Source organism: Lissotriton helveticus, chromosome 7 (genome assembly GCF_964261635.1).
Source record: "Lissotriton helveticus chromosome 7, aLisHel1.1, whole genome shotgun sequence".
NCBI lineage: Eukaryota > Metazoa > Chordata > Amphibia > Caudata > Salamandridae > Lissotriton > Lissotriton helveticus.
In genome coordinates this window covers 158,769,281-158,782,345 of record NC_136068.1, presented here as the reverse complement: position 1 = coordinate 158,782,345, position 13,065 = coordinate 158,769,281, and the positions used below count along the sequence as shown (strand labels likewise).

The 13,065-nt window shown below is 48.8% G+C and overlaps 1 protein-coding gene across 1 annotated transcript in view; it reads right to left on the bottom strand.

The window, feature by feature from the left end:
* The window catches only part of APCDD1L (APC down-regulated 1 like), a 189,690-nt gene extending 177,743 nt beyond the window's left edge, over positions 1-11,947 (bottom strand). The window contains exon 1 of the mRNA XM_078650452.1: positions 11,085-11,947. Coding sequence (XP_078506578.1) covers positions 11,085-11,121 — 37 coding nt within the window. The 5' untranslated portion in view covers positions 11,122-11,947. The remainder of the gene's footprint in view (positions 1-11,084) is intronic.
* Between the last annotated feature and the right edge of the window lie 1,118 nt (positions 11,948-13,065).

Genomic DNA, 13,065 nt, shown 5'->3' with positions numbered 1-13,065 from the left:
TATATTGCAATGATGTTCAGTTTTCCTTTTAAATGCACATTTTGACAAGTACCTGTGCAACAAGTTAATGGTTTTCAATCACTTGTGAAGTGGCTGACAAATGTTTGTGTTACAGTTTATTGAACATGTAGCATACACACTACAAAATACACTAGCTTCTAGGCACTGAAGGATAAAATCAGTACACATACCTTGTGATTACATTTAACTACTTCAACGCCAGCCTGATTTAATGACACTGAAGGTGTGTATCTGGCATTAGCTCGGCAAGAAAGCTGGCATACATGTAGAAAGGACTGACTGTGCTTACTGAGGTCCAACTGGTGCAACAGCTGAGTGGTTGTGGTCACATTGACTGAGTCCGGTAGTTGTTATCGAGGCTGGTCAGAGAGAGTGACATACATTGAGGATGGATCTGATGGTACACAGACCAGGTTCATGCACTGTTATCACAGAGCTCGCCCAGTCTTGGGTACACTGCCTGGGCATGGGTGGTGGTGTCTGGTATGGGCAGAAACATGGAGTGGCGGAGAAGTCGAGGCGAGAGGAGAATATGGTCCTCTAGGGGTTAGAAAAATTTTATCTTCCCTTTTTGCCACACTCACATCAGACTGGACATCCCTTTTGTCCCCCGGGTAGGGCCGGTCCTCAGACGCAAGACCTCAACTTTATAGCATTGGCGACAATGTGGATCGGTGCACCCGCGTTCACAGAGCACATCTCCCAACCCGAATTAGGGGCTCCTCAAACAAGCCTCTATAGATATCTAGCACTTACTACAACTTTGCAGCAAGAGGGCCAAACTAACTGTACAAGATGTACCCTTTGTGTGGTCTCTCACAGGACAGAGTACAGGTATCCAGCAGTAGCGGCTCCTGGAGGGAGTGCTGCAGGGCGGTGGCGCGGGGTGGGGGATGGGCAGGGTGTGGGTAGTAAACTCCGGCTCACGGCCAACTGGAGTAATGTAAATAAATAAAACGAATTTCATTGCGCGCGCTGCATCGCCGTTTGGCGTTTCAGCGTGCGCAATTAAATTCGTTGTATTAATTTATTTATTTACATTACTCCGGTTGGCCGTGAGCCGGAGTTTACTACCCCCCACCCTGCCCCTCCCTCGCCCCGCCTCACCGCCCTGCAGCACTCCCTCCAGGAGCCGCTACTGGTATCCAGTCAACCCAGATTCAGTTAGACACGTGTGTGTATGTGTGTGTGTGTGTGTGTGTGTAACCCATGCTGTGAGGACCGGCTTGGTCCTCATAACCTGTGTGTGTGGAGGGTGGGCATGTATAACCCACGCACTGAGGACTGGATTGATCCTCATAGTGTGGGTAAACCCTGACAGAACCATACACACACTATATTTGTAAGGACCTCCTGGTAGTGTGTTTAGGTACTTTCGAGTGAGTGTATCAAAAAGCTATAAGTGCAGTTTTATTTACCTTGGTCTGCTTTATTGCCTATACTACTATCAAAGCGCACGTGGAGTTAGAATAGTAAATACACGCTTCATTACAGTTAATGACTGGTCCTCATAATAATAGGTGTGTTTTATATATATATATATGTGTGTGTTTGTGCGTGGTGTGTGTGCATGCTCACACACACACACAGAGTCTTACTGGACCAGGTAATACTGGGTCCTTTTACTGTGGGTTTCCCTGATTCCAGGGACTAACCTGTTGACATTTTACACCTGCTCAGAGCAGGCAAATGTGAACCAGAGGGCCAGTGGAGGTTGGGGTGGACAGCAATGTGCTGGGGATTCTCTGCATTGCAAGGCAGGGCTGGTGGGAGCTCTGTCTGCTCTATGTTGTGGTCCTGGTAAAGGTTCACACATGGGCTAGGTACTGTTCTCCCTTGGGTGTGCAGGGCAGTGGGGGCTGTGCTTCTGCCCCCAACCCTGCTGGGTGTTTACATGCACTTGTTGAACCTAGGTCTGATGTCTATGGGCCTGGAACTATGGGGCTCAGAGTTTGTGGACCTGGGAGGACTGTCTCCAGAAACCTTGGAACCAGCAATTTTGGGCTCGGAGACATGGGGACCACCCCAATGCCCAGTGACAGAATTCCATCCACAGTTACCACTCTGCTGACTCTCATAGTGAGGGTCTTAACCCCTTCGGTAATGCCGACGGCCCCCAGCCATCCCCGTGACGGTGGGCGTGTGCGGAGGATGGCCGAAGGGCCGTCCGAACCCCGCCCACTGATTAAATCGCCTGCACCATGGCAGAATTTGCGCCACGGTCAATGGGTTAAATAATCACAAAATATTAAATATGCCCATACAGTCCACTGCTGCCTACAGCTCATGATAGCAGCAGAATCCGGTCTGTGATAGAACACTTGAACACAGGGCGAGAAGGTATAGTGCACAGTTAGCGCTTTGAGGCCATACCAGCAGCAGAATGCACGCCATATCACTAAGTATAGTAAAACCAGGAAGCATGGTTCCAGCGGCTTTAGGACACAACCTAAACACACAAGGTAAGCATGGCTGCTTGGATGATCCATCTAGTATTAAAACCACAGAGATACAGGTATTTTCAGAAAAGACAAGAAAGAACATGCAACAGAAATACTGCCCATATGTTGGTACCTGAAGGCACTAGAGTGACCGGAGAAGCCAAACATGTCAGTGTGTATTGTCAGGGTGTATTGGTCTCTCTTCAGTGTAGTTTGCTCTCACCTGCACAGTGCTTGCTTCCTGGATGTCGACCAACTGTCTGAGGCTGAATGGTAGCAAGACTGAGGTGCTCGTGGGGGGTGGGGGGGTGGGGGGGGTGTCGCTTTGGTCGTCGGCATGGTGGCCATCTTGTCTGGGGTCGGCCCCTATTCCATGTCAGGAAGCTAAGAATCTGGGCGTTTGGCTCGATGCTAAACTAACATTTGAGCCCCAGATTAGTCGGGTGGTGGGGGTATGCTTTGGCGTCCTGAAAGGCCTGCAGAAGATTCTCGATCTTCTCCATACGGAGGCTCGAAAGACGCTGGTGCATGCCCTTGTCACTGCACGCTTGGACTATGGCAATCTTCTTTATTTGGGCGCCACAGGAAAGAGTCTCGACCGCCTACAGGTCTTACAAAACGCCACGGCTTGCCTGGTTTTGCGGCTGCCTAGAAGATCTGCCTCAAAGGCAGCGCTGCAGGCGCTTCATTGGCTTCCGGTGAGGAGCAGAATTGAGTTTAAAGCTCTGTGCATGTGTCATCGTATTGTAGGCGGCAAGGCACCGAAACCACTACAGGACCTTATTACTCCCTACGAGCCAGCCCGAGCCTTGAGATCCTTGGGCTCGGGGCTACTTAAAATTTCAAAAGTAAAAAAGGCACGAATGGGGGGCAGGTCCTTCCGGTTTCTAGCAGCAAGAAGCTGGAACAGGCTCCCGCTGGAACTCCGCATGGAATCATCAGAGTCCAGATTTAGGGGAAAACTTAAAACTCACCTGTTTGTCCAGTAGACTAGTTCTGTCTGCTGCTGTGACTCTGCTACTCCCACTTACCATAGCGCGGGGACACGCCGGTGTGCGTAACCAGGCGCTTTATAAACCTCCCTATTATTATTACTATGGGTACAATGCGGTCTACGAATACTAGAAAATACAAAAAACATGGGCAAGGCCCATGCTTTCACCCAGACTTAACCATAGGGGGAAAAAGAAAGGGTGGGTAGGTGCATTCAATCCTCCATCACAGATTCGGACTGGAACAGAAAAGATACCAGGGCACCAAAATAAAAGTTGCCCCCAATAGTAAATTGGAAAGCTAAAAAATGGGCCATGTTTGCAAATTGGACAGTTCTCAACTTGTAATGACCCTTAGCGGTTGATTAGCATGGCTGGCGGATTTTACTCCCCCTGCCATCCTCGCGGGCCGGCCACCATACGTGCGACAGTCCCGCAACGCTAATTAGGATGCGACCGCCACCCTGGTGGTCACATTCCGCATTTCCAACAACCCGCCGCAATGGTGCAATGGCATGTTGTGCGTTACCATGCACAACGTGACAGGCACCGCACGATGCCTGCCACCTTGTGCATGGCAATGTAGGGGGTACCATAGGTACCCCCCAAGCACAGCCCCCCAATCCCCATTCCCCCGTGGACCCGCAACGGGCCTCCAAAGTGAATCCCCCGCCAGCCATTCCGCAGCGGCATGATGCAGCCATGGAAAGGCCTTGATTCACACCCATCCTAATATGGATGGTGGTGCCTGCTAGGCACTGCCACCACATTGAGGGGCCAAGTCCACCCAGCCGTTAATCGGAACGATTGCCGTCCGGCGGAAAAGCAGCGGAAGCACTTTGGTCCGCCGCGTTACCCCCCGCCATCATAATATGGCGGGGGTAAATTGGGTTGGGATGGGGGGCGGATCTCCACCATCGGGCTGGCGGTGGCGATCGACCCGCCATCCTAATGAGCCCCTAAGTGTTTTGCTTGGTATGGAAGACTGCATGGATTTGAGCTGGCTACAGGAAATGTTTGTTTTAATATTCGAGAAATTAAGAGTAAGAACTGGCCCAACAGACCACAAAACAGGCCCAGAAACAGCGGGAAAACTGGCCCGCACACTGATCAATCAGAGCAGCCTGTTTGGCACTGCCTGATTGCCTTAAAGGTCAGTCAGACCCTGTTCCTGCCCAGGTCAACAGCATCTGAGATATGCGACATACACTTGGAATGGGTTATTTGTTTTCTTAGTGGTGCTTTCTACAGCATGACTGCTGTGTCTAAGTGCTTCACATAACAGATCTGGTGCTCAGTTTACCCACCTCGGACGAATGGAAGGCTGAATATACCTTGCCGGGATTCAAACTTTAAAATTCAAATAACATTTGTCAGCTGTGAACGTTCAACTCACTGAGGATTCCTGTCAGCTTTTTCAGGTGGATGTACTGGCAGATCCCAGCTGGGGTGAAGCTGGTTGCCTTCTGGTGTAGTAGAGTGCTTAACTTGAGCCTGCTGTTTCTGGTGCTCGGCACCGGCACTTAATTGTCAGCACTGGAGGTTGTGACAGCCTGCCACAAATTGGCGGCGTCAAGCTAATTTAGAGATGACCATAACAACATTTAATAATTAATGCTATATTTATTTTGCCAGCTGCTAAGCCATTCTTATAGCTGTGGGGGTCTGAAATAGTCTGAATTGTGACACTTATAAGAGTGTTAGTGTTAGTAGTTGTGTTGTTACTATCACTGGCAACATGTGTGGTGCAAGCTGCAGTGGCCTCCTGACAACAGCTCTGGCACTTATTTGTTTACATATTTAGCACTGGTGTTGTAGTATGTGTATTTGGCTCAATGCTTTTTTCTTACAGTTAAAAAAAATTGAGATATCTGGCCCACATGTCTGTCTGTAAGGTGTGGGACTATCCACCCACCAGGTCCCAAACCCTTGGCAGTTAATCTATAGGTGCCGAAGTAGTCAAGTCAGAGGAACTTATTAGGTGCGCATATCACCATAGGGTCTCATGGCGCTAGCGAAGAGTCCGTGAGGACTGACGATCGGCTATGGAGGCCGTTATAGATGGTCAAATAACCACGTTTTTAGTTCCTTGCGGAAGATCTTATGATCAGAGGTGGAAAGAAGATGAGGCAAAAGCTTGTTCCAGAAAGCTGGTGCGAGAAAGAAGGCTCGACCGCAGTTCCTTGTGGTGCGGATTCTTCGAGAGGTGAAGAGACATTTAGGACTTGATCTGAGCAACCTACTTGGCTGATACCAGCTAAGTTTCTGGGCAAACTAGCTGGCCCGGTTCCATACATGCTCTTGTGAGCGAAACAGAGGATTTTGAAGCGGCATCGCTTCTTAAAAGGTAGCCAGTGAAGAGGCCTCAAACTGGGCGCTGATGGGGCTCTTGATGGAAGGTTTAATATTAGTCTAGCAGCGGTGTTCTGCAAAACCTGAAGCTTGGAGTAGAGCTCCTCGTTTATGGAGGCCAACAGGGAATTGCCATAGTCAATACGACTTATGATAAGCTCCTGGACCAGCGGTTTCCTGGATTCGATGGGAATACATTGAAAAATGTTGCATAGTTTACGCAAAATGCCATAACAGATGCCAATGACATGATTTATATGGCTTTTCATTCACAAATGATTGCCAATCATCATTCCGAGGTACCGCACCACAGGTTTGGGGGATGGACATGGGTCTAGATTCTGAGGCCACCAGTCACTGGACCAGTATTCATCCGCCTTACCAAAAAGAATGACCTCTCTCTTACTGAATGGAATGTTTCACCCTGCACAAACTCAGGTCATGCTTATACCGAGCCCAATGTGAGGTGCAATGAGGTAGCTTCCACCGAGCCATGTACGCTCGCAACCGCTGGCGTTGAGAAGCTGCCCGTTCGCTTTGAGAAAGCTGCCGCTCGAGTAAAAATCTACTCGAGCGGCAGAAAAGAAAGCAGCACTTACTTGCACTGTGCATGGTGCCGTTCGCAATGATTTTATAGTGCGGACAAGCATCCAGCACTGAAAATCACAGCGAACTGCATTTTTCTACCGCAGTATGCCGCTTGCAGAGCTTTGCGTAGCGCAGCAGAGTGTTTTTTACCACTTTGCGGAGTTGCGCGTAGAGCAACTCTGCAAACTCCGCCCAGGGTTAGTCATACCATGTCTTGGTGTTATAAAGATCTGGTACTAACCATAGACCATAGCAGCCCCGCTGGGAAGTGCTGGTACTGACTGATCAGGTATAGAAGCCTGTCACAAGGTACTGGAAGTGGTCCCATAAGATAAAGCAGGCTTCTGGGAAGCGTTGGTTCTGACCCATCACCTAACACAGCACTGCTGGGAATTCTGGCACTGGCCTATAAATATAACAGCCCTGTGGTGAAGTGCTGGTACTGCCCCATAACTGAAAAAAGCACTGCTGAGAAGTGCTGGTACCGACCCATATCCTAACGAGGCACTGATAAAGTACTGCTGGGACGTTGTGGTGTCACCCAGAAATTATCACAGCTCAGCTGTGAAGCTGTGGTCCTGTCCCATGAACTATAACAGCATTGCTGAAAAGTCCTGGTCTTCACCAATTAAGTATGGCAGCCGGCTGGGAAGTACTGGTGGCTATCCAGTGCTACGTGGCAGCCCATACCAAAGAGCTGGTGCTGGTACATAAACTAACACAACATGGATGGGAATTCTGGACTTGACCTATAGAATATAACAGCCTCACTTGGAAATTCTTGTTCTGACCCAAATATCAATGAACGCTGCTGGTACTGCCCTACAAACTAAGGCAGCCTGGCAGGTAAGTGCTGGCACTGTCCTATAAAGTAATGCAGCCAGGGAGGAAAGTGCTGGCACTGATCTATAAAGTAATGCAGCCTGACATGAAAGTTCTGGTACTGACCCATACACTAATGCAGCCTGGCAGAAAAGTTCTGGCACTAACCTATAAACTAATGCGGCTTAACAGGAAAGTGCTGGTACTGACCTACAAACCAATGCAGTCTGGCAGGTAAGTGCTGGCACTGACCTTTAAAGTAATGCAGCTAGGCAGGAAGGTGCTGGCACTGACCGATACACTACTATAGCCTGGCAGGAAAGTACTGGTACTGACCTATACACTAATGCAGCCTGGCATGAAAGAGCTGTTACTGACCCATAAACTAATGCAGCCTGGCAAAAAAAGAGCTGGTACTGACCCATAAACTAATGCAGCCTGGCAAAAAAGAGCTGGTACTGACCCATAAACTAATGCAGCCTGGCAAAAAAGAGCTGGTACTGACCCATAAACTAATGCAGCCTGGCAAAAAAGAGCTGGTACTGACCCCTAAAGTAATGTAGCCTGACAAGAAAGAGCTGGTACTGACACATAAACGAATGCAGCCTGACAGGAAAGTGCTGGTACTAGCCCATAAGCTAATGCAGCCTGGCAGGAAAGTGCTGGTACTGACCTATAAACCAATGCAGGCTGGCAGGGAAATGCTGGCACTGACCCACAAACAAATGCAGCATGGCAAAAAAAGTGCTGATACTGACCCTTAAACTAATGTAGCCTGTCAGGAAAGTTTTAGTAACTGACCCATAAACGAATGCAGCCTGGCAGGAAAGTTCTGGTACTGACCCATAACCTTTGACAGTCTCAATGGGAAGTGATGGCACTACCCCACAAAGTGCAGCAGCCCTGCTGGTACTAACCTCCTACAATGTAGCAGCCCTGCTGGGAAATGTTGGTGTTGACACATAAAGTATTGCAGCCTGCTAGGAAGTGGGGGTAACGACTTGCAAGATATAGCAAGCTCCTGAAAAGTGCTCGTAGGGATCCATAAACAACAGCAGTCCTCTGGGAAGTGATGCTACTGACTCATTAATGTATAGCAGCCCTACCAGGAAAGGCTGCTACTGACACATAAACTATAACAGTCCAAATAGAAAGTGCTGATACTAATCCATCAAAGTATAGCAGCCTTGCATGGACATGCAGGTACTAACCCATTGTCAGTACTTACAAGTAGTAGACCGGTCCAATTGGCCTTGTTTAAAGCTTTGTTTTAAAGGTGCAAGTACTGACCCATTTAAAGTATAGTATCGCTGCTGAAAATGCTCCTATTGTACCATTAAAAACACATCAGTCTGGCTTGGAAGTGCTGCTTCTGTCCATTACCTATATGTTTGAAGTGCTAGGAAAGTGCTGGTCTATTCCACCTGCGCCAGTAGTAAGTGCCAGTGCTGTCCCATTACCATTCTCCCTGCCCTTCTAATGATTGGACTTTTTGCAATATTGAAAATATAAAACTCCAGCTAACAAGAGACTGTTATGCCCCATTAAAAACAAACCGGTCCTGTTGAGACCCGCCAACTCTGCTCCATTAAATGCATATCAGCCTTGATGGAAAGCGCTGGGTTTGCTCCATTATAATATGTCACCTCTGCAGGAAAATGCCTTATTTCTCTCACTAGAACTAAATCAACATTGCAGAGAAGAGCAGGCACTGTCCTGTTTTAGGCGCATCAGCACTGTCAAAATGTGCCCTCTGTGTCCCATTAAAGGCATGATTGGAGCATAAATACTATGCTTTGTTCCCCACCCCAGGTGCTGGTAATAATTGATTGATTTATTCTGTCTTTTGTAATATTTCTTTAATGTTATATTGTTTTGGCATTTGCACAGCTCAAGTCTACCATTTCAATGTGGCCCAGGTATATTGAGGGTGGGGAGCATGCATTGATCTGGGTGGGCCCCTCTTTACCTTTCAACTGACCCTGTATTTGACTGAAATATATCAGCCCTGCTAAGAAGTGCCTGGTCTGTTGTATTAAAAGTGTGTCAGTGCTGCTGAGAAGCGCTGGAGCTGATGCTGTTCCTTTAAAAGTATTTCAGTCCTGCTGAGAAATGCCTGTTTTGTACCATTAAAAGCATATAATCTCTCCGGGGGATTGGCTGCCCTGTACCATTAAAGAAATATCTACCCCGCTGAAGAGTGTTATTCCTGTCCCATTAAAAACACAGCAGTTCTGCTGGGAAATATTTTTCTGCTGCATTAAGGACATATTTCCCCTGCTGAGGAATGTAAGCTATGACCCTTTAAACGTGTATGTACACTGCTGAGAATGATGTGTTCAGTGCCATTAAATGTGTACCTTTTCCTGAACACTGTTAGTAACATCCCATTAATGTATATCAGTTTTGCTGAGGAAAATTTCTTCTGCGAAATTAAGTTTATATTTATTCTGATAGGCAGCGTAGGGTATGTCCAGGGCCACTGGAATTATGTGGTACTGTGCCCACTGCATATTCCTCATCATTATGTAACTGCCCCATGTGCCATATAATTCTTCTAGTGCCATGCCAAATTTGCAGAATTTAACTCCGAAAATGTTTCTTGGTCAAACGGATCAAAAGTTACTAAACATGTGGCAAGACAGTGCAGTGCAGTGGACGGCCCCCTGGCAAAAACTGTCTGGTCAACCTTCAGATAGTTATTGCTGAAGTTGGGTGTTTAACTGGGTCAAGTGGGGTGAAACGTATGCCCAGACCACGTCAGCTGCCAGCATGTGTACAAAATGACAACAGTGAAGTTCTACTATCACAAAATGTGCCGCATTTTTTGCTTTTTCTTGCCATATAATTTACCAACCCTGCTAAGTAATATATTCTCCCTCGGTTGCATAACTCCAGTGGTCCTGGGTATATGCCATTAAAATTGTGTGAACTCTGTTGAGAATTCTCTTTTCTGTACCATTAAAGGTGTCCAGCTCAGCTGGTGAGTGTTAAAACTGCCCCATTACAAAAATACCAGTTCATCTAAAAACATTTTTTCTGCCGCATTAGGAATACATATGTCATCTCTGCATAGGGGTGTGAGTTATGTCCCATTAAAAGTGTGTGGACTCTGTTGAGAATTGTCTGTTCTGTGCCATTAAAGTACATCCTCTCTCCCGAAGAGTGTCGGCCTGCCCCATTAAAAACAGATCATTGCTAAATGCTAAATGCAGTGCTTAGAAAAGGCCTGCCTGTGATCAGATGACTATATATTAAAGCTGTGTGTGTTACTGAGTTACCGTCGCCTGTGGTTTGCTCTTCAAAGGCACGTGTAGTCACTGAGGTTTGTAATAAATACTACGCACCTGGCAATTTTAGGATTTTTACAAATCTCTTGAACTTGGTTACGTCATGGGATCCTACTTTGAGTCAGCCCCCTCACCCCCCCCCCCCCCCCCCCGTTCATATCCAAAAATCGTAGCGCCTAGAAACCTGGTGCTCGCACTATAAGGCGCTATACTTCTGTTTCTAACTTGTTACGTTATGGGATCCTCTTTGAGTCAGCCCACCCCCCGTTCCCCAGTTCATATCCAAAAACTGTAGCGCCTAGAAACCTAGTGATCGCAGTATAAGGCGCTATAGTTTTTTGTTTTTTTTTAACTTGCTACGTTATGGGATACTCTGAGTCCAGCCTATCTATCACCTGTTCCCCAGTTCATTTCCAAAGACCGTAGCGCCTAGGAACTTAGTGGTCGCAATATAAGGCGCTATAGGTTTTTGTTTGTTTTGTTTTACTTGTCGTTTGCAATCCTTACTCTGTGGAACCGAAAACAGGACCTTCCCCCGTATGCCGCGCTTGCTCACAGGTACTCGCCGGGCCACCTACCTATGAGGCAGCCGAATATCCAGACCCAGGGCAGCATCTTCTCTCGCAGGCTGTGTCACCTGAACAGAACCACCAACTCTCCAAGTAATCCTGGGTCGCGCGCGGTCCACGCGGCGTCTAATGCAGGCTCGTGCTTAGTGGTAGGAAGGAAGGAATCCAGATGTATTCGCGCCGGGCATCCTCAGAAGACCAGCCCCCTCCGGCACCGAGAGCGACCCCCAGCATCCATGCCAGGGCCCATGAAGGAGGCTACTAGGAGAGGCTTGGAGGCAGGGGAGGTAGAGGACTGGGAAGGCACCTGAGGTACAGGTAAGAGCAGATTAGGGGCGGATGGGGTATAGAGGCGCGGGCAGGTGAGGTATAGAGATTGGGGCAGGTAATGTAAAGAGGTCGAGGCAGGTGAGGTACGCAGGATGAGGCAGGTGTTATATTGCGGCGGGAGCAGCTGAGGTACAGGGCGGAAGTGATGGGGAGGGACAGAAACTGGGCAGATGTTCTACAGATGTGGAAGCGTAAGGTATACAGGTTTGAGGCAGGACCTGTCTGGGACCGAGGTAGGTGAGGCGAGAAAGCAGGAGGGATATAGTAAAGAAGTTTAGGTGGACAAGAGAGGCCTGGGGATGAGGTCTGAAGTGAGGTAGGAGCAGGTGTGTAACAGGTGGGGAGGACAGGTGAGGTATGGAGCTGTGGGGGCGGAGAGGTGCAGTCAAGGCACAGAGGCGAGGAGCCAGGTGTGGAGGGTGAGGTACGAAGTCAGGTGAGGTACTCAGGTGGGGATGCTGCGGGTTTGGGGGGGGCTGCCGGGCGCTGAGGTTGGTGGGGCTGCGGCGGGCCTGGCCCGTGCTGCCTCCTGCAGCCTCGGAGATGTGCTGAGCTGTGGAGCTGTTCCTCGGTCTGAGGCAGCTCGGAGGCTGGGGCTGGGAGGGAGGTGGAGTCTCGGCGCTGCCTCCCAGCCCGAGGCGCTGCCTCCCAGCCTTGAGCAGCGCCGGAGCCGCTCATTCACCGCTGAGGGGGCGCCGGAAGCACCCCACGGGTCCCCCCACCCCGACGGGGTGCAGCCGGGGTCTCCGGCGTCCCCTTTGTGAGCGCTCGACATGTTTTATTGGAGTTTCTCAGCAAAATAAATCACACCAATGAATGGCCCCAAAAGAAACACGGTTCATTGGACTAAACATTGCAAAATCACATTGTCACTCGAAGGAAACTATCTGACAGGAGCGGGGTCCGGGCCCCGCGACAGCCCCTGCGCTGCAGCCTGTTTTGTTTCAGCACAGACCCGGGCGGCGGGGCAGAGCCTGCCAGCGGGGCTGGGGGGCGTGGGAGGGGGCTACACGCGCATTTATGAATAGAAGGCTACCCCGAGCCCTCCCTGGGCTAACTGAAGAGTCAGTGACAGCAACTAGAGCACAGGACCCAAGTTGCTGGCCCACGCGGAGAAAGAGCACGCACGGACCGGGCACCAGGGTCAAACAAATACACCTATTTATCTAGAATGAAAAGGAGGTGTTTGACTGTCCGTCCTTCCTTCCTTCCTTCCTTCCTTCCTTCCTTCCTTCCTTCCTTCCTTCCTTCCTTCCTTCCTTCCTTCCTTCCTTCCTTCCTTCCTTCCTTCCTTCCTTCCTTCCTTCCTTCCTTCCTTCCTTCCTTCCTTCCTTCCTTCCTTCCTTCCTTCCTTTCTTCCTTCTTTCCTTCCCTCCCTCTCCTTCCTTCTTCCTTCTCTCTCTCTCTCCCTCCCTTCCTTCCTCTTTTCTGTGTTGTGTGATTATTTGTATTCTTCTTTCACTTTTTTCTATGTTCTCACATTTCTCTTTTTAACCACTCAGTTGACCCTTGCAGTTTTAGTTTGTTCTTTCTTCCCTTTTTCCTTCACAGGCATTTTTTCTTTCTTTAAGATACTTCCCTCTTAAGCTCTTCATTATATTTCTTTCTTTCTTTCTTTCTTTCTTTCTTTCTTTCTTTCTTTCTTTCTTTCTTTCTTTCT